At 43.5% G+C, this 19,587-nt stretch overlaps 1 protein-coding gene and 1 long non-coding RNA gene across 3 annotated transcripts in view; one reads left to right on the forward strand and one right to left on the reverse strand.

Annotated features, from left to right (window-relative positions):
- The window catches only part of LOC113406696, a 41,340-nt gene extending 26,377 nt beyond the window's left edge, over positions 1 to 14,963 (forward strand). The window contains exons 2-3 of the long non-coding RNA XR_003369828.2: positions 11,363 to 11,439; positions 14,886 to 14,963. This is a non-coding gene — a long non-coding RNA (uncharacterized LOC113406696). The remainder of the gene's footprint in view (positions 1 to 11,362; positions 11,440 to 14,885) is intronic.
- The window catches only part of DTL (denticleless E3 ubiquitin protein ligase homolog), a 33,200-nt gene continuing 28,419 nt past the window's right edge, over positions 14,807 to 19,587 (reverse strand). For both annotated transcript variants that reach the window (XM_026652564.2, XM_026652563.2), the window contains 2 exons: positions 18,439 to 19,301; positions 14,807 to 15,616 (listed from right to left, as the gene is read on the reverse strand). In XM_026652564.2, the coding sequence (XP_026508349.1) occupies positions 15,548 to 15,616; positions 18,439 to 19,301 (932 nt within the window). In that variant the 3' untranslated portion in view covers positions 14,807 to 15,547. The remainder of the gene's footprint in view (positions 15,617 to 18,438; positions 19,302 to 19,587) is intronic.

Here is a 19,587-nt window from a genome sequence, read left to right on the forward strand (position 1 = left end):
CAGCGATCGGCGCCGAGGCCCCTGAGGCGGGCGCGGTGCCGACGTCGGTCGGTGCCGTGGTTTATCCGTCGCACCGGTCGGAGCCGCCGGGGCGCTGCGCACGGAGGCGCTCGGTGCCGGAGTGCTGTGCACCGAAGTGCTCGGTGCCGAGACGCTGCGCACCGAAGGAGGGTCCGGACTCAGAGCCGCCTCCATCAGGAGCTGTCGGAGCCTGAAATCTCGCTCCTTCCTCGTCCTCGGCTTGAAGGCCTTGCAGATAGGGCACTTATCTGCGGGGTGGGCCTCCCCAAGGCACTTCAAGCAGGAGTTATGCGGGTCGCTTGTTGGCATATGCTTCCCGCAGGACGCGCACGGCTTAAAGCCAGGAGCCTTGGGCATGAGCCCGGCTGTGCGCCGGGGGGAAAAGGGGGGAGACAACCCCCTAAACCCCCGCTAACTATTTACAACTAAACAAAAAACTAACAATTAACTATCTAAAGAACTATAACAACTATATACAACTATCTACACTAATGAAAATGAGAAAGCTAGGGAGAGTGGAGATCAGCTAAGCCGCGCTCCACAGTTCCAACGACCGTCAGGGGCGGTAAGAAGGAACTGAGGGGGCGCTGGGTCGGCTGGGGTATATATCCAGCGCCATAACGGCGCCACTCCAGGGGACTCCACAGCCGACCCACCGGGTGTTGCTAGGGCAAAAATCTTCCGACGATCGTGCACGCGGCGCGCACACACCTAACTGGAATGGATATGAGCAAGCACTCGAAGAAGAACCATAATTCTGCCTCGTTCTGTGTATTATCTCATAGCCTCTAGTTACATGATTACGTGCTACTTTCCCCCACAGGGATCATCTTTAGATGCATGGCACAGACCGGATGCACTTGAGCTAAAGAAACTTGTAGCAGAAGTAGACTGTTCTTCTCTGAGTGGACCACCTTCTAAAGGGGAATAAGGCATTTTGCCACAGGGCTGCACAATAATTTCTGAGACGGGTGGAATGTTGGGCACCAGGATTCCTGGGTTCTGTTCCTGGCTGTGAGTGTAGAGTGTAGTCTAGTCATTATATCACTGGTTAGAGACAAGATAGCCAAGTCCATAGATTTGAGTCTGAAGGGCAGTGATTGAGTGAATGAGACTTGGCTCTGTCACATTGGAGAGCTCAATTCTATTCCCAGCTGTGACTGAAGTGACCTTGTGCAAGCTCTCTTGCCTTATTTGTAAAATGGGAAGAATGATATTTGTCTGCCCACCTCTTGGAGTATGGGTATGAGTCAGTTAGCAGTAATGATTGTCTGCTGGATCCCAGCCCAGTGCATCTTCCTGTAGGTCAAAAGGTGTTCTGAGGGGGAGGATCTCTCTCCCTTATGCCCTCTGATCTGAGTGCAGGCAGGTGTGACAGGACTGCCAAATATATGAGTGTCATGCAGGTCTACACAAGGCATTTGGCTTTGCTCCCAAGTATCCCCTATGTGACTTCCTTACTCCCCTACCTCCGCCTATCTGCAGTGCAGAACTGTACTGGTTTCACTTTCAAGGGCCTCTGCACCCATAAATGGAGGGATAGGATTTAGCCCTAAACTCCCATTTCTTCAGTGCAATTTCATTTGACGTTTCCAGCCTATCAGTGCTGTAGTTTTTCCTTTCTCTCCAACATCTATAACATCCAGTCCATAAGAATAAGTTAGAAGGTTTTGTAATGTTATATCTTGCTTGAGCTAAACTTAATGCAGGTCAAGCAATAAAGAAAGACTTATGAGAATCCTCCTTTCAGGACCCACTTCTGCTGTGCTGCTTACAGGGAGACTTGAGTAGGCTTGTATCTAAGTTGCCTGGTGGTGTGACCATTCCCAAATCTCTGTCTGTTTGTCTGTCTATTCTGAGAAAGTAAGTTCCTGGGAGCAGCAACCATCCTCCTTGTTTGGAAAGCATGTAGTGGGCATTACTGTAAATAAATCATATTGTCCAAATGCTGCAGTTTCTATTCCTGTGTTGCTTTTTAAGCAAATACATTATTTGCAAATGTATAATGTGAACAACATCCAGGCAGTGCAAGAGGAGAGAGGAAATATTACTGTGAGAACCTCTTACTGTGGGCTCTGACAACATGAACCTAGAGTACCATTTAGGGTGCAGGTTTCTGCAAAGCAATTCCAGGAAGAGGCTTATTTAGGTTTGAGGGTTTTTTTAAAATCTGATGCATTTAACAAAATGCAATTGCTCACTGTGTTGGCTTTTAAAAAACACATTTCCATGTTTTTCCGGGATGTGGGGGGGAGGAGGGAAACATCCTATTTTGGGAATATGTAGATTCTCTTAATAAAAAAAAAGCAGAACAGCAAAGGTTGCATAACATCCAAGCACAACAGTACTAATACTGTTGCCTGGCAACCAGCAGGAAGTGTGTTGGAGAGCAAGCAGTGCTCAGATGAATGAACTCTGTTTTCAGCTGGCAAAAGTAGCTCTGCCATTAAACGTGCTCGGCCTGCTTGTATGAAACTTTGTGCTGAAGAGAGGCAAAGGAAGCACAGTTAGAGAAGGACAAGATTTGCTGGTAACAGTGGCATGGCTGAGGATTCCCTAGCCATACAGCAGAATCACCTAGCCGCTTCCTGCAGTCAAACAATGCCAGAGAGGAGTAGGCAGCTAGCAGGGCTGGGACACAGTTCAGATTCACCTGTTATCAACACATCATGCGGACACAAATTGTGGTGTTAGCCAGTTATGCCTCTAAGCAGTTAGAGGCACAGCACACAGCTGTATGGTGAAGACCTAAGAGGAGCAGCCTGGGGAAACTGACCCTGCTATCACAGACAAGAGGATCATCTCAGCCGTGTTCTTCTATCTAAACGGGCCAAAGAGCAGGGAATTCCGTTGTTGCTCCAGAAGTTAGTTTTCCTATGGAATATAGTAAAACACAGCACCTATCCACTGACTAGGCAGAGTTGGCATTTTGACCATAAGGTTCTGCTGGACAATTTAACAACCAAAAAATGCATATCTTCACCATGAAGAAATTATACTGTAAATTAATCTCCTTTTTACTATCTTAAAATATCACATATCAGCTGAAATCAATCTAAGTATGAAGGGATCCATTGTAATGACCTACCCCTCCCTATTAGCTGGGGGGCAAGCTGGGGGAATGGGAATTGAAACGGTGTGCTTTTGGCATCCCCAGCTCTAAGGGAGGCAGGCGCTGACAGTTTGTTGGATTTTTAGAGAATGTGATTTTGCCTCAGTCCTTTGGATGTCACACTATCTACCCACATCGAATAATTGTACATTTATAGCTCCTCCTATACAAAGATCTTAAAGCACTTTACAGATATTGGGTTCCATGACGTGCTGGTTAAGTAGGACAGCATGAGCGTCATTTTACAGATGGGGAAACAGGTACAGAGAAAGTAACTACGTTGCTGAAGGTCACACAGTTCAGCATTTGCTAGAGCCAGGAATAGCACCTGGAGCTCCTGGCTTTCATACCTGGACCTTATCTACACAACCAGCCTCTCCAGGGCTCCTGAAGGTGAGAGACCAGCAGGATTTAAAGGAGTGCAACACATAGTCCCTTGAACTAGTTAATTTAATTACTCACCAGCAGGCAGGCTAAGGAGGAAGAATATCTACCATAAATGCAAATATGGGCCCTGGCCTCCTGCTTTGTGAGTGAGTGGGAGAGAAATTTAATAGACAAATAGAGCCTGGAGGAAAATCATGAGGGGAAAAATTGTGTTACATCAGACCTAATTTAACACACAGTTTTTGGTAGGCGTTGAAGTCTTTCTATTTCAAGGTGGGGTTTGAAATACCACGGAACTGCACTTCCTATTTAGCTGCCTGCAGCGTGATTATCTCACGGCTCACAGATAAAGCAGAACTGCAGCTGACGTGAGATAGAGTTTGAAATATTAAACTGTGCCTTTTGTTCACATGGTTTTTTTCCCTTTCCATTGAGTTTCCCAACATGCCTCCGATCCACTTTGGAACAAGTAAACCTTTTGAAATGATTCTCTTTAACACAAAGAGAAATATCCTCCGCCTCCCTCCCCAGTTGTCTTTTAAAAGCTGGGCTCAATATAAGCAGAGGCATACTGGCAAGAAAGAACAAAGGTGAAGCTTTTTGCCGTGAAAAATGTGAACTCTGTTGATAGAATCTCAAAGCTTGTGCAGCAAAGGTGGTATAAATAAAGAGAGTCGCATACAGTACCATAAAAGGCATTCAGACTATGTTGGCAGCAGTTCTCTTTTGTGCTAATGATGTGCTACAAAAGGTTTGAGCTTTAAATCAAACAAAGAAAAGACAGGGAAATTCATCTTCAACTCTGGACTAATCTATCATGTTTACACAGCACTGCCGTCATCACTGTGCCTCACTTCCTCCCTCTGTAACATGTAGCTAATCCTTCCCACCTTAGTAACGAACTTTGAGATTCTCAGATGAAAAAAGTGAAGTGATTGCAAATTACCAGTCTATTTGTTCTTTGTTTTATGTATGAATCTAGTAAATAGTAATTGTGGAAGCATCCAAATTATACGGCAGTACTTCACATGTGTTTGAAAGAGACACCGCTAAGGTATCATTTCTCCGTGGGAAAAATGTCACAATCTCACAGACAAATGTTTGATTTGCAAACCAACAACTGCAGTGATGAAAAATTAGCAAAATGCAGAGCGTAGATAAATCAAAATGAGAGAGAAGCAAATGCTTTCATGCATGTAATCTGTGTGCTGTTCCACTATTGCATCAGAGTTTAATAGCTTTTACCTTTAAAATAACCCAGAAAAATTGCAGATGTTTTTATCTGAAGACACTAGCCTTTTGCTTCCTGCAGATCTGCTGAAGTGAGATTTGTATTTTTATTGAGAAAACAAGATAAATAAAAACAGATAATTTACTACTGTGAAAAAAGTTTCCACGGTTCAGTTATGGTGAGGTTGCATAGGCCAGAGGCTTAGCAAATAAGACAGGTGACTGCAATGGAGCATGAAGGCACAGCTTAATTTAAACTAAGAACTGCCATCTGGTGGTGTTTGGTCTTACTAAAAATCTGAAATGACAATTCATTGCACTGAACTCTGAACCTATTTGAAAACAAAAATATGCAAAACAAACAAACATGGTCATGGTGTGATTGGATGGAAAAGCTTCATCTCTTGACAGCTCTTAGATTGCTAGCCTATATTAGCATTGTAAGTATTTTTACGGTGGTTTAAGCTTTATTATGTATTTTGAACAAATGCCATAGTTTGGAAGGACTATCTAAAAATGGTTTTTACTTCTTTAAAGGAGACAGGAGGTAATCTTTAAGAGCTCTATTCAAATAGATTGGAATTAAATAGATTGTGGCTCGTGGCACTGCAGCCAGTGATGGAATTTAGAATCCAAACTTTGTATGCAGTGGGCCAGATCCTCAACTGGTGTAAATTGGTGTAACTCCCGTGACCAGTGGAGATATGCTGATTTACACCAGCTGAGAATCTGGCCCTTTGTTTATGGAATTCACACAGCAGGCTCGGGCAACAACTTGCAGCAGAGCAGAAGGCTGAGTCTCATCTTCTATCCCTGGACAGAAAATTGCCCCCTCCTCCCCAATTATGTACAAGGTGCTGGACAGAAAATTGCCCCCCCCCTCCCCCATTATGTACAAGGCGCCGGACAAGAGCTAACGTACAAGGGGAACGCTCTCCAGTCGTGTGTGACAGCAGGAAGTTGCCTGGACATGAAAACATGCATGTTTCTTGTGCCTGCAGCAGATCTGCACAGAGGCACCTGCAGGTTCTGTATCCTTATGGTTGTCCCCAAGCTTACGACTTTAGTGTTGATTGGAGGCAAAATTTTCAAAAGTGAGTTAAGAGCCAAAGTTTCATTACAAAAAAAAAAATCAATAAGACTTAAGCTCCTAAATAACTTGGGAGTTTTTAAAAAAGTGACTTTGTGTAGCTAAGAGCAAAATGATCTGTTTTCTGATCTTGTGTTCACTTAAAGCCCATTCAATCAAGGACATTCCTCAGACAGAATCAACATCTACACCTTTTTTTGTCTTTGCTTCTGCCCCGTTGCACAATCTGTGTCATGAGCTTTCAGCTGGTTGCTTACTATTTAGAAAGCAGAGGCTTGCGTCAATTAGTTTACAAACCATAGTGGCACGATGGTTCATGGACCTGGTCACTGTAACACTGAATGAACCTCTCTGCTATAGGAATGATTTTTGGCCCCTCAGTGTCGTTGAATATTGAAACAGCTGGGGGGTGATCTGGCAGCAGGATTTTCTACAAATGAGAGATATTTAGCAGCATTATAAAGCAATTATTTAGCAAACAGGCCAGAAGTTCAAAGCCTGGAGATACAACTATAACTCATGGACATGAGTGGAGGTTGCTACAGAAATGAGTGTGTGATGTTGCCTTACGCTATTAAGCAGTAGCTACGTTTCAATCCCGAGGTAGTCGCCCTTCAGTAGTGAGTGAACCATTTCTTTTATATAATTTATACACACACAGCTTGTAAAGGGCCTTGGATCAATCTCAAAGAACATATTGTCAATGAGAGCAACATCTGATTACTAAGAGTTGGGGTCCTGGCCTGGAACAGCAAGCCTTCAAGTCTATGCCCTACTTATCACAAGGATCATCTACTGCTAATCCAGTTTTTAGATAGAGTTACTGGAAAAATGAAGTTTTGTGGGCAGCAGAGGCTGCATTTTGTTCTGCAGAAGGCTGCATTTTGCCGTATGTGTATGTGAAAGGATGTACTCTCACAGTCTCCATCACTTTAATTATTCAATAGAATACACATAAGTGGCCAGACTTTCTGATGAAAGGGTTGAAAGGGTGTGGGAACATGTTCTGGAACTTCCCACACACCTACATTATGCTGATACGGAGCAATGGGGCAGGGTATGTATCATTTCTGCTGAATAGGGCCTTAGAGAATACAGTCAAGTCTCCACCTAAATCTTGCTTGCATTGTGTCTTCTCGCTAGCATAATTTTGCCTCCAGGACCTGCAATAATTTTCATTGCTAATTCTGAGCCACACTTGTCTAAAGTATATACTGGGGAATTTCTGTGTTGTAAGACCTTGCTCTTATTTATACACAGGGAAGGAGCTCTAGTATATTATGAAATGTAAATGTAGTAGTTGTAAACTTGATTGAATTTGAACTTATCATAAACTTGGCCCAGTTAGAAAGTGTAATAAAGAAGCATTTCAGCATGGCAGCAAAGCCGTGGGGGCTGATACTGGGTAGTGCTCTTTTGAAAGCCTTGTTTAAAATTTGAAGATGTTAGGAAACTAGGTGCTCCAAGGAGACTGGGACAAGTGACCATCTGCTGGCCACATGAGGTACGTGAAGTGAGATTGGTCTTAGGCTAGGACCTAGCCTAAGGTGCCACGCGTCCACCTCACAAAAAACAAACCAGTCACGGTGCCACAACTGATCAAGTACCAGCTTTGTTGCCAGGGAATGAGTAAGCCTGAATACTAGACCCCTTTGCTCTAGAAATGGTCTCTTCACATAAGGGTAGTTTGGGGAAGCTTTTGCCCCTGGGGTATCTGTACTATGGCTAAGCAGAGCTCCAGGATCCAGGGCTGTCAAGCACGCTCTTCTGACAAGCTCTAACCTCACAAGAGTGCTTTTCAAATGAACGCCTCTTCTCCCCACCCCTAAGAAAATTAAAGTACAAAGATATCAGGAATGGAAATGTGGTAGCAAGACCGAGTGCTTAGCTGCTGCAGGAATGCACATGATAGGACAGAGTGTAATATCATTTACATAAATCCAAAAGTGAGAGAGGCCCTTCTCGGCCAAGGAGTAAGAAAAGGTCATTGCCACAAGGTGCAAATATTAGTCACTATAATCTGAAGAAGAGCTCTGTGGAGCTTGAAAGCTTCTCTCTCTCACCAACAGAAGTTGGTCCAATAAAAGACATTACTTCACCCACCATGTCTCTCTAATACAGGGGTGGGCAAACTTTTGGGGCCAAGGGTCACATCTGGGTGGGGAAATTGTATGCAGGGCCGGGGCAGGGGGTTGGGGTGTGGGAGGGGGTACGGTGTGCAGGAAGGGGCTCAGGGCGGCAGAGGAGGGGTGCGGGGCATATGAGGGGGCTTGGAAGGTGGTTGCGGTGCAGGAGTGCAGGAGGGGGCTCAGGGCAGGGGGTTGGGGTGCACAGGGGTGTATGAAGGGGCTCAGGGCAGGGAGTTGGGGTGCAGGGTATGGTAGGGGGCTCAGGGCAGAGGATTGGGGTGCACAGGGGTGCAGGGTGCAACAGGGAGCTCAGGGCAGAGGATTGGGGTGGGGTGCAGGAAGGGTGTGAGGTGCAGGCAGAGGGCTTAGGGCAGGGAGTTGGGCGGCGGGGTGCAGGAGGGGTTTGGGCTCCGGCCCAGCACCAATTACCTAAAGAGGCTCCGGGGTGGCAGCAGCGCGCACCGGGGCCAGAGCAGGCTCCCTGCACGCCTGCCCTGGCCCCATGCTGCGCCGCTCCAGGAAGCGCTGCGGCCCCTGGGGGAATTGGGGCAGAGAGCTCCGCATGCGCTGCCCTTGCCGCGCCTCCAGGTACCTTCCCCAAAGCTTCCATTGGCCACGGTTCGCCGTTCCCGGCCAATGGGAGCTGCGGGGGGCAGTGCCTGGAGGCAAGGGCAACACACGGAGCCCTCTGCGCCCCCCCCCCCCCCCCGGGGCCGCAGGGAATTGGGGTCGGCCGCTTCTGAGAGTGGCGCGGGGTCTGCAGCACCACGGGGGGGCAATCCCATGGGCCAGATCCAAAGCCCTGAGGGGCTGGATCCGGCCCGTGGGCTGTAGTTTGCCCACCCCTGCTCTAATATCTTGGGGCCAACACGGCTACAACATTGCAAACAACTATGGCCTAGGCATGATACTTAACATTTAACCGCCCAAGCCCGTGCTATACAACATCAAGCCATTTTTATTGCTACTATTTCCTTTCTGATATACAATAGTGTTTCCATGATTGCTCCTGGGTACTGCTCCAGAGTCTGTCAGGGACTAATTGTCACGTCTTAGCAAATTCCTTTTCGGTTAAGAGGAAGTTTTCCTAATGCCTTGTTCCTCTGAATTGTACTTTGATACTTTGCACTTACATAGTACCTTTCACCTAACAATCTCAAGCCACATTACTTAGGTGAATAACCATTATTGCCATTTCATAGATGGGGAAGCCAAAGCACAGGAATCGGAGTCAGATACAGGAATAGTACCTAGACCTCATGCCTCCCTTGCTCTTACTGCTAACCAATGCAGCTTCCCTGGAATAAGTATCTGAAAGGGAATTTTATTATCTACTTTCTTACCTGTGTCTCGCATAGAGTTTGTTGTTGACTTTAGTTTGATTCTTGTATGCCCAGGCATCTTTCTTGTCTACTTCACACGAATGCCAGTTACCCTCCAATTGCTTCATTACTCCTGTCTTAAAATGATTGCACTTAAAGTTAGAAAAGTTGCATCATCAGAAGCTTAGTTACCTACCCGCCAATGCCGACACACAACAAGTGCACCTACTGCAAAATGCAGAGCCTGCTCAAGCAAAGCAAGGCTTGTTTTATTTTTTATCTGTCACATGGTGTTTTCTGGAATCCATTGGATTTCATAATCACACTCGGTAAACACTCTCCCCCTCTTCCCTCAGTATATCCAAGTAAGTTGGTGACAGAGAAAATAATGGTGACACTGAATAATTCAAGAATGTGGTGTGACAGTATTTGCTAAACTCATGTCAACACAGCAAGGCCTCCTGGCCTACTTTGTTATTGCTGTAACGTACAGTATGAGCCTGGTCTATAGTACTACAGGGAAGGGTGGGTTTATTTGATTACTATTAAATGATTTTATAGATGCAAGTTAAAATACCTTCTGCAAGAACAGTAATAGAAAAATAAACTGAAGTGAGGTTTTGTCGCAATGATGAAACAATTGGGAGGGTGAGAGCCATGAATAACAGGAATGTCTTGTTGTGTAGGCATAGGTATTGCAACAGAAGAATTCTATATTCTGCTAGGTCAATTTGCCTTTACTTATTTAGATATTTACAAATTAAAGGGCATACTTATCCCTGTGCTCTGAGCAGCCTCAGCATTAAAGACATGGGCAATAGACCTCCCATGCAACTAGACAGCAGCTATATGCTCTGTGATCCAAACCAAAAATCCAGGCAACTGGATAGCTAAAGCTTCACTACCTAACTATTCACCTCCTGCACTTTTTCAGACCAACATTGGGGAAGCAAGTCCCAAGCTGTAGGACCCCCCAGAAGACCCGCCAGCAGCTCCTTCTCATTTACACCAGTGGCACCCAGCTGTGGTATTATGGCAGGGGGAAAGGGGTGGGCCCTCAGGTACTTCACTTAGGCCTTTAAACTGCTAAATACTGAAATACCCTCAAACTATTTAGTTCAAAGAGAAGGTTAAGAGGTGATTTGATCACAGTCTACAAATACCTACATAAGGAAGAGATTTTCTGACAGTAGACAGTTCTTCAACCTACTAGGAAAAGGCAGAATGAGATTGAGTGGCTGGAAGCTGAAGTCAGACAATTTTAGACTAGAAATAAGATACAGATTTTTTAACTGCAAAGGTAATTACCCATGCGAACAACTTACCTAGGGATGTGGTGAATTCTCCATCACTTGCAGTCTTTACATCAAGACTGTATATCTTTCTAGAAGAGGTACTACAGCTCAAGCAGAAGTTATGGGTTTGATGCAGAAATTATTGGGTCCTGTGTTATGCAGGTGGTCAGATTAGATGATCATAATGGGCCCTTCTGGCCTTCAAAATCTATGAATATCTGCAGAAGCTTGGGATAACAGGATCTTTCTATAGTAATCTATTCATGGCCTCAAACTGAGAGTTGTTTCCTTAACCTGAAAAAGCAAAAAAAAAGTTTACATAATTTTAAGAGATTTTTGTTCTGTTTAAAAACAACCAGTTGGAAGTTTAGAAATGAAATGTAGTTCCCAAGCAGAATTTTGGTTTCATCTTCCTAGGTTCATGCTGCTTTAGTATTGTAGAGCTCATTGCTAGAAAGCTACTGGCATTACTCCTCACCCCACCTTCCCTTTTCAAAGAAAAAAAAAATCTCCCAAGTGAACTTTGGGTCTATTCCCCTTCAGCATCCCTTTAGACACACTACTTTAAAATAAACCATGGAGGTGTGCTCCCTCCCATCCTTGGGTCTGGCTTTATTCGCTCACTTTTTTCTATGATCTCTGGCTTTTTCCACTGTCCAAACAGAGCACTGGTTATGGTCAAAGCCACTCTATGGCTATTCCAAACCCATGAAAGAGATTACTGAGTAACATAACACCTTCTATGCCCAAAATCTGACATTTGGTCTATCTTGCAGGCTGGGAAGTCAAAGAAATCCAAAGGAGGTCAATGAGCAATAGTTTTCTGCATGATGCACAAAAATGCTACACTGGGGTAAGAAGTCATTTGTTTATTTTACTAACTGAGAGATTGAAAAGAATTAGAGGCTGACAATTTACCTCTCATATCGACAAGTGCTCAAGTCAGCATTAAAATGCCTTGAGCACAATAGACCTGGGGACAGACAGACTCCCAAGCTCTGCTTCCCACCTAGTGCCAAAGCAGTGGAATCTACGAGTCTTTTTAAGACTTGACCTTGAGAAATATTGAAAGATCAGACACTTTTGGAAGAGACCTCAGAGTGCATGTGACTGCAACAAAGGGACCTCTGAACATGGTGGCACGTGTGGGTGTCTAATGGATTCTCATGGCAAATTCCTGGTTGGGGAATGCTTGTTTCCAAAGCAAAATTGTATCACACAATTAAATTCCCAAATACAGAACAGGATAGATAAGATATTTAATCCTAGGTTCAACAATTCAAAACTTTCATATGGAAACATTAATTTAACCAGCCAGAAGAATCTGATACAAACATTAACAGGAAAATGGACACTAGTTCCAACAGTCGCAATAAGTAGAGTCTTAAGAGGGGATGTGCATCTGAAACACATCATTGCCAGCACAATTATGGGTCACGCTTTAAAAAAAGCATAAGTGATTTAGGCTCTTAAGTACCATTTTCAAAAGTGATTTAGGTGACACTTGAAAATTTTACCTATAGTCTCACTTAGGCATTTCTGAAAAAGTTCTATTTGCCCCGTGATTCAGGAAGCACATCACAATCTAAATTCTTGCAAATATCTTTGCCACATTCAATAGAATAGGTGTGCAAATATTCACCAAATACCACAACAGTATAGTGCTGAAAGGTGACTTATAGAAATCAATCTCTAGGGAGAGGGAAGATACAAGGAGGACTAACCAAGGCATAATTAAGAGGCCAGACAATTCAGACTGGACGTGTGACATCTGCAGCAGAATTTCCAGCATGAAAAAGATGGCAAAGAACATAAGGCACACCACATAAGACTATTGGGAAGAGAACCAGCACTCCTGTAGGGAACAGAGGAGAGCTAGAATACTAGGATTTTGGAATAATTTATTATGGAGAATTTTTAATTTGTTTTTTTGGGGACATCTGAGGCTAGAGAGTATTTGGGGATCATGTAGGAGAAAACCTGTTTTAGAAATACATTTGGCTCTTTCAAGACAGGCAGGTGGGTTCAGTTGCTTGGGGACATACATATTAAATGCTTGAGCAGATGCCCTAGGTAAAGACATTACTAGTTCTAAACCACATTATGGATTTCTCCTCAGTCTGAAAACAAGAGACTGTCACATCACAAACCAAGTGATTCATACTAACAATTCCTTTCCTATTCCCCTGGAGCCAAGCTTTTTGTCAGGATCAGACTGTGTCACTTTGACGACATAAGAATAAGGGATTCAGTTATGTTCTGTGTCTTCATAGTGTTAGCCAAATTGATTTTGTGTGCTTGGGGTAAGAAGCTGTGCAGAGCTGCCATGAAAGGAGAAGGGCTCTCACATTCCACCTGAAGATTATCTGGCCAGGTATTTGCCCATTTACACTTCTAAACCCCTGAATAATCAGCTGAGGAGTAGAGATGAGTAAGGGTTTAGGTGTGGGAGTTATTCCCAGAAGAGGAAGATATTATTAAAAGTATGAGAGGGATTCACTTCAAGAGGACCAGAATTTCACCCTCACCATCCTATCCCCTCACAACTGTAACCTCTCACAAAGCTGTGGAGGGGACGGACGGACGGACGGACACCCATGGAATTTCTGTGGGAGTTTATACTTGTTATGCAGCCCCACTGAAACTGCTGGTAATACAGAGTACAAATCAGCAGAGTTTGCTTACACGTGTGTAAGATACTTAGCAGAACATTAAACTGTCCTATTGACTTTAGTTTGCCCTCTACGTTAAGTTTCAATTCCTCCCACCCTTTAAGGTCAAGTTTAATGGTGAGCTACTTTTGAACATCAAAGTGTCAGGCTTTTTTAGTCTTAGTTAGCTCAAGATATTGGATTGACTCAGACACCACTTAAAGGTTCCAGTTTTTGAAGCGAGGTTTAATAAATGGCTGAAGTATATTTTACTTATCCAATTTAATGTTAGTTTGATATTTCTCCAAAGCTAGATGGCTGCTGTCAACTTGAAACTGAGTCAATGTTACAAAAATTAGAAAGTAATTTCAGGTTCTATACCTGTCTTTGAGTCTTCCTGCCAACAGTGCAGTTTTACTATCACATTTTTTTTTTTTTATTAAACATAGTGTATTTCTCTCCCTCCTTGCTGTGTAAAGAGAAATTGGTGATACAGGAGACTCAGTGAAACAGAGTACATAAAGACAGGTTTCAGAGTAGCAGCCGTGTTAGTCTGTATCCGCAAAAAGAACAGGAGTACTTGTGGCACCTTAGAGACTAACAAATTTATTAGAGCATAAGCTTTCGTGGGCTACAACCCACTTCTTCGGATGCATAAAGTGCTTTCCAATGCACACAGTAAAATATAAACCGGGAAAATATACAACTTTTTTCTTCTAATCCATTTCAGTTATAGAAATATGTCATTTAACATTAGTAGGTGCAAAAGTTTCAGACAAAAATGTGACTTAATTCTATTGTGTTTCTTTAAATAACTTTCAGGAGGTCTGCAATCCTGAGGCTTGAAATAGACAGACTTTCATAGATTTTTAAGGCCAGAAGGGACCATTAGATCATTTAGTCTGACCTCCTGTAAAATACAGACCTTAGAATTTCAGCCAGTTACTCCTGTATTGAACCAATAACTTGTGAGTTAGTCATTATTAGCGTAACGTATCTATTTGAATTCTGTCTGGCTCATTACACCTCAGTGTTCCTTCATTACGTTTTAGCACCAGCAAGATGTTTCAGTCTGAACAACCAGCGGTGGTGACAAAGAGCTTTAGCTGCAGAATCCTGACCCCATTTGGGACAGCCAACCATAATCACACTACCCAATTATATACATTATTCTCCAATCCAAGCCTTTTAAGCATTAATATTAGTATTACAACCTAAACTCTGTGAAGTGGGTTTTTTTCCCTGCCTCTAACATCAAGACAGTTATGCTACAATTTACATCCATAAAAGCTCAATAAGCTAGTATGAAATGCTTTCTCCTAAAGCCAGTTTTGTTTGGGATAGACTAAAATCTGATAACTTCTAACTGACCTTGACAACACTTGATTTAAAAGGGACGATCAGGCTTCCAGCCTCGACAGCCATGCTCTCCATGGTTACAAGACTATCATGGGTGTCCTTGGGCTAGCAGAGGCTGGAGTATGGAAAGCAGCAAACTTGGGAGATGGTGGGAGAGGGGAATTTTTTTAAAAAGGAGGCAAAAATGCCCTTAGCTATACTGTATCTTTTCTCACACTGCAAGAACTACATGAACCACTGGAAAAGTAAGACAGACACTCTGGAACATTAAAATGTTTTGTATTTACAGGAATTTAAGTCACATTTACAGGCTTCTTTGCTGAAATGGGAGAGTCATTGCTATACAAGAAAAACAAGCTGTAGAAATATCCTTTAGCAGAAATGGTGGCTCCAGTCTATCTGCAACAACAGTTTCTCCACAGACATCTCTATTCAGCTGCTATCAAAAGGAGATGGTATGTGTTTTGCATAGTGCTCTTAAGTACAAAAGTTTCAAGATCAGACATCATAAAACAAATATCAACTGACAAGCTGTATTTGACTATGTTAATAACACACATCAAAGATGCTGTTTCTAAAGATAACTAGAGCATTTCACAGATGCCATGTGAAAAAGAACTCACGAGGGAACATTTAACTGAGTGACGTGTTAAAAGAAAACATATATTTTAAAATCCATCACCATTAACTTCATGTTAATGGCGTGAGTCTCCATTAATTAGCATTCTACGCGTTTCATGCTGAACTAACTTGAGGCTACAAAGTGTAACAGATTTTATAAAAGAATTCGAAGAACAAGAGAATAAAAAAAATCCAACTTTATTAAGGGCCAACAATGCATTGGCTAATCCTAGTGTCTTCCTCCTTCTGTGTTGCTAAATCCACTCTTGGTAGCACCAGTAGTGTGTCAACAATCAGGGCTACAGTTCCTTTCAAATGCAGCACACTGCACTAGTCATCCTGTGACTTTCGATGGAAGTACGTGCAGATCTTCCTCATGGAAACTGAAGTGACTGCAACCTAGAAGAGATTCAAGTCAAGTATAAACATGTGTATTTGACAGTAGATGTCCCCATCTAGTTCTTCCAGGTTAAACTCTGCACGCACTGTAAAAGTCTTTTAAGCTTCTCCCCTCCATAACTGCAACAGCTTGCCTATGCCGAGGAGCTGCCAAGTTACATACTGTTAAAAGGACAACCATTATGTTCTTTGCAATAATTTGTATGGCTTCTGGGACATTCGGATCCTATTTAGTGACAGGAAACATTTGCTAAAATCCTGGAGTTACCCTTCTGTTCTATGAGAAGAGCCAGAGGCTCTAGTTTTTACCCTGTCTGCACCAGATACAAAATTTCATAGATTTTTAAGACCAGAAGACATCATTATGATCATTTAGTCTGGGGCCATAGATTTTTCATTTGCATCAAGACCAACCTGAGGTAGAGCTAGAGTATGTTGTTTAGAAAGACATTCAATCATGAAAGGACTAAGTCTCTGAAGTGCATTACTGAATGGCCTGTATTGTTAGCACTCTGTATGAGCCCAAATGCTGGTGAGAGACAAAACTTAGGTCAAAGGAAGGGATTTTACCAAGATAAGCCCTAGTCATTATGACAATTTCAAAGATAATTTGTAGCCCAAATTCTATTCTACCATCAAGTTTCAAATTCTGGTGTAACTAAAGATTGTATTCAGTGGTAGCCATGTTAGTCTGTATCAGCAAAAAAAAAAAACGAAGAGTCCTTGTGGCACCTTAGAGACTAACAAATTTATTTGGGCATAAGCTTTCGTGGGCTAGAACCTACTTCATCAGATGTATGAAGTGAAAAATATGGGAGCAGGTATAAATACATGAAAGGATGGGGGTTGCTTTACCAAGTGTGAGGTCAGTCTAACGAGATAAATCAATTAACAGCAGGATACCAAGGGAGGAAAAATAACTAATAAATAACAGAGCCAGAAGGGTACCGAGAAGTCACCCACTACAGGACAGGCCCAACAAAGGAAGTAACAGAACGCCACTAGCTGTCACCTACAGCCCCCAACTAAAACCTCTCCAGCACATCATCAAGGATCTACAACCTATCCTGAAGGACGATCCCTTACTCTCACAGACCTTGGGAGACAGGCCAGTCCTCGCTTACAGACAGCCCCCCAACCTGAAGCAAATACTCACCAGCAACTACACACCACACAACAAAAACACCAACTCAGGAACCAAACTCTGCTACAAACCCCGGTCCCAACTATGTCCACATATCTATTCAAGGGACACCATCATAGGACTTAACCACATCAGCCACACCATCTGGGGCTCATTCACCTGCACATCTACCAATGTGATATATGCCATCATGTGCCAGCAATGCCCCTCTGCCATGTACATTGGCCAAACCGGACAGTCTCTATGCAAAAGAATAAATGGACACAAATCTGACATCAGGAATCATAACATTCAAAAACTAGTAGGAGAACACTTCAATCTCTCTGGTCACTCAATAACAGACCTCAAAGTGGCAATTCTTCAACAAAAAAACCTTCAAAAACAGACTCCAAAGTGAAGCTGCAGAACTGGAATTAATTTGCAAACTGGATACCATCAGATTAGGCCTGAATAAAGACTGGGAGTGGTTGGGTCATTACAAAACCTAAACTTAATTTCCCCAATACTAATTTCTCCCTATTGTTACTCACACCTTCTTGTCAATTGTCTGTAATGGGCCACTCTCTTACCACTTCAAAAGTTATTTTTCCTCCCTTGGTATCCTGCTGTTAATTGATTTATCTCATTAGACTGACCTCACACTTGGTAAAGCAACCCCCATCCTTTCATGTATTTATATCTGCTCCTGTATTTTTCACTTCATACATCTGATGAAGTGGCTTCTAGCCCACGAAAGCTTAGGCCCAAATAAATGTGTTAGTCTCTAAGGTGCCACAAGGACTCCTCGGTTTTTTTTAACGATTGTAATAATCATACTTCAGTTATCAGTTTTATAAACAAAGCTCAGCAGTCCTCTGAAAACTGATTTCGGAAGTTACAGGCATCATGGGATTCCATGTGTATTGATTCAGTGACAACATGCAAATTGAGAACTTGCTCTAAAGCACAAAAAACTCCCCATATGCCAACCATTGTAACCACTCTGCAGATGCACCTTAGGATCTGACAGTCAGGCTGGGTTCCTGCTTTCTTGCACAACACAAATAGTAAGGAGTCTGAAGGCCAAGTTCTGCCCTCTGACAGTTGTGCAATCCCTTTGTTTTCAATGGTTTTTCCACAGATGTAACCGAGGGTAGAATTTAGTCCCACAATTGTTACAGACTTACAAATTGATACAAGAGCTAGAATAAAATTCAGCGCACTTTCTCCAAAAGCTGGGTTGGGTCTGCAGTGCTAGGGGGGGCCAATTTATGTCACGTAAGTGGGCAGATAAAAAAAAATTAAAAAAATGTAAGCAGCAGATCTGTCAAGTAAGTGCTGTTGTTATTTTCAGAGTAGAAGTGCATTGTAAGTGCCAGTGTCATAGATAATGAGCATTTTCCAATACTCTGTTCTAAATCATTTTCAGTTGAGCAAAACCAGTTCTGTTTCTCTCTCCCAAGAGTACGGGTGGCACTGAAGGATAACATCATTACCCTGAACGGCAGAGATACTGGGGCTTGTTATATCAGATTTCCCTTCCTTCCTCTCCCCTTCCCCTCCTCCCCACAAGCAATGAGGTCTGATGCTCCTTTTGATGCACAAGTTGCAAATGGGAGTTGTGCAACACAGCAAGGAGAGAACAGAACCCAGAGTTCAACCGTTTCTCTGCTGTTGTAACCATGCCTAGTCTACTTACAGATCCCGATGGACTGGCTGCAGTCGCTGCCTCTTGTCTTGTGCTGGGACTCCGAGAGGATGGGGGGCTATTGCCTGATGCTTTTTGGCTACTGGCCTTGCTAGTCTTCAGCTTCTCTCCCATTGCAGACAGCCAGTTTTTTTCCCCAGGTGAACTGTTCTCTTTGTCCAGCACATCAGCCCCTTTCCTGCAGGAGTTCTTTAAAGGAAGAGGGGGAGTCTGGAAGCCTGCCTGATTAAGAGGGCTTTCAGGAAGGGATGTCTCCTTTGGGCTCTGGCCACAGCCTTCAGTTCCATTATTCAACTCAGCAAGGCTCAGACAGTCTTCACTACAGGCCTTTTGGCCTGCTGCCAAGAAGCACAAATCCAGCTTGGATTTTTTAGCCACTGGGTCCAGCTCAGTCACACAACTGCAGCCTTTCAGACACTTCTGCCCCATGTGATCTCCCTTGCTGGACTCCAGCCTCCTTTTGGCTCGCTTCTCAAACCGTGAGTGTGGTGCTACGGGGGTGCCAACTGCCTCTGGAAGACCCTGTGTGACCTCTGCCAGGGCTTTTCTTGGAGAAGGCGTCTTTGTTCCCATCCCTGGTGGAGAGGAGTATGGAGTCCTGGTAACCCAGTGTTTAATGGACATCTTGGTGGAAGATGATGGTTTGGGAGAAGTGCCTGATATGGCTTTGCTTTGCTTCGCTGGAGTGTGGGCCTCGACTGTTGGGTTTTTGAGAGAGAATGTTGGAGTGTTGGTAGAAAGAGGAAGGTCCCCAGCATAGCTGGGAGCACAAGCTGCTGGCCGGGGTGAGGAAATGCATGGGCTACCCACCATGGAGACTTTTGCAGGAGTTCTCTGCGTGCTGACTGGTAGTACTGATGGAAGAGAAACAAAACAGTCAAGTGAGGGACAGTACAGCAACAGCAAGTGAAGAGAGACAGATTAAAATTAGACCTTAAAGAAGCCCCCCAGACTCTGGGACATTCAGAATCTGAATTTAGCAGCTTACCTATTTGTCTAATGCTCCCCACCCCAGATCTAAACACCTCTAAGCTCCCAGTGATTTCAACAGCAGCAGAGTTAGGCCAATACTGAGCACTTTTGAAAACTCCACAGAACATAGGATGCTTATTTGATGGCACTCGTCTACCTCAGTTGTAA

Source organism: Terrapene carolina, unplaced genomic scaffold (genome assembly GCF_002925995.2).
Source record: "Terrapene carolina triunguis isolate 2854851 unplaced genomic scaffold, T_m_triunguis-2.0 Scaffold120, whole genome shotgun sequence".
Classification (NCBI taxonomy): Eukaryota; Metazoa; Chordata; order Testudines; family Emydidae; genus Terrapene; species Terrapene triunguis.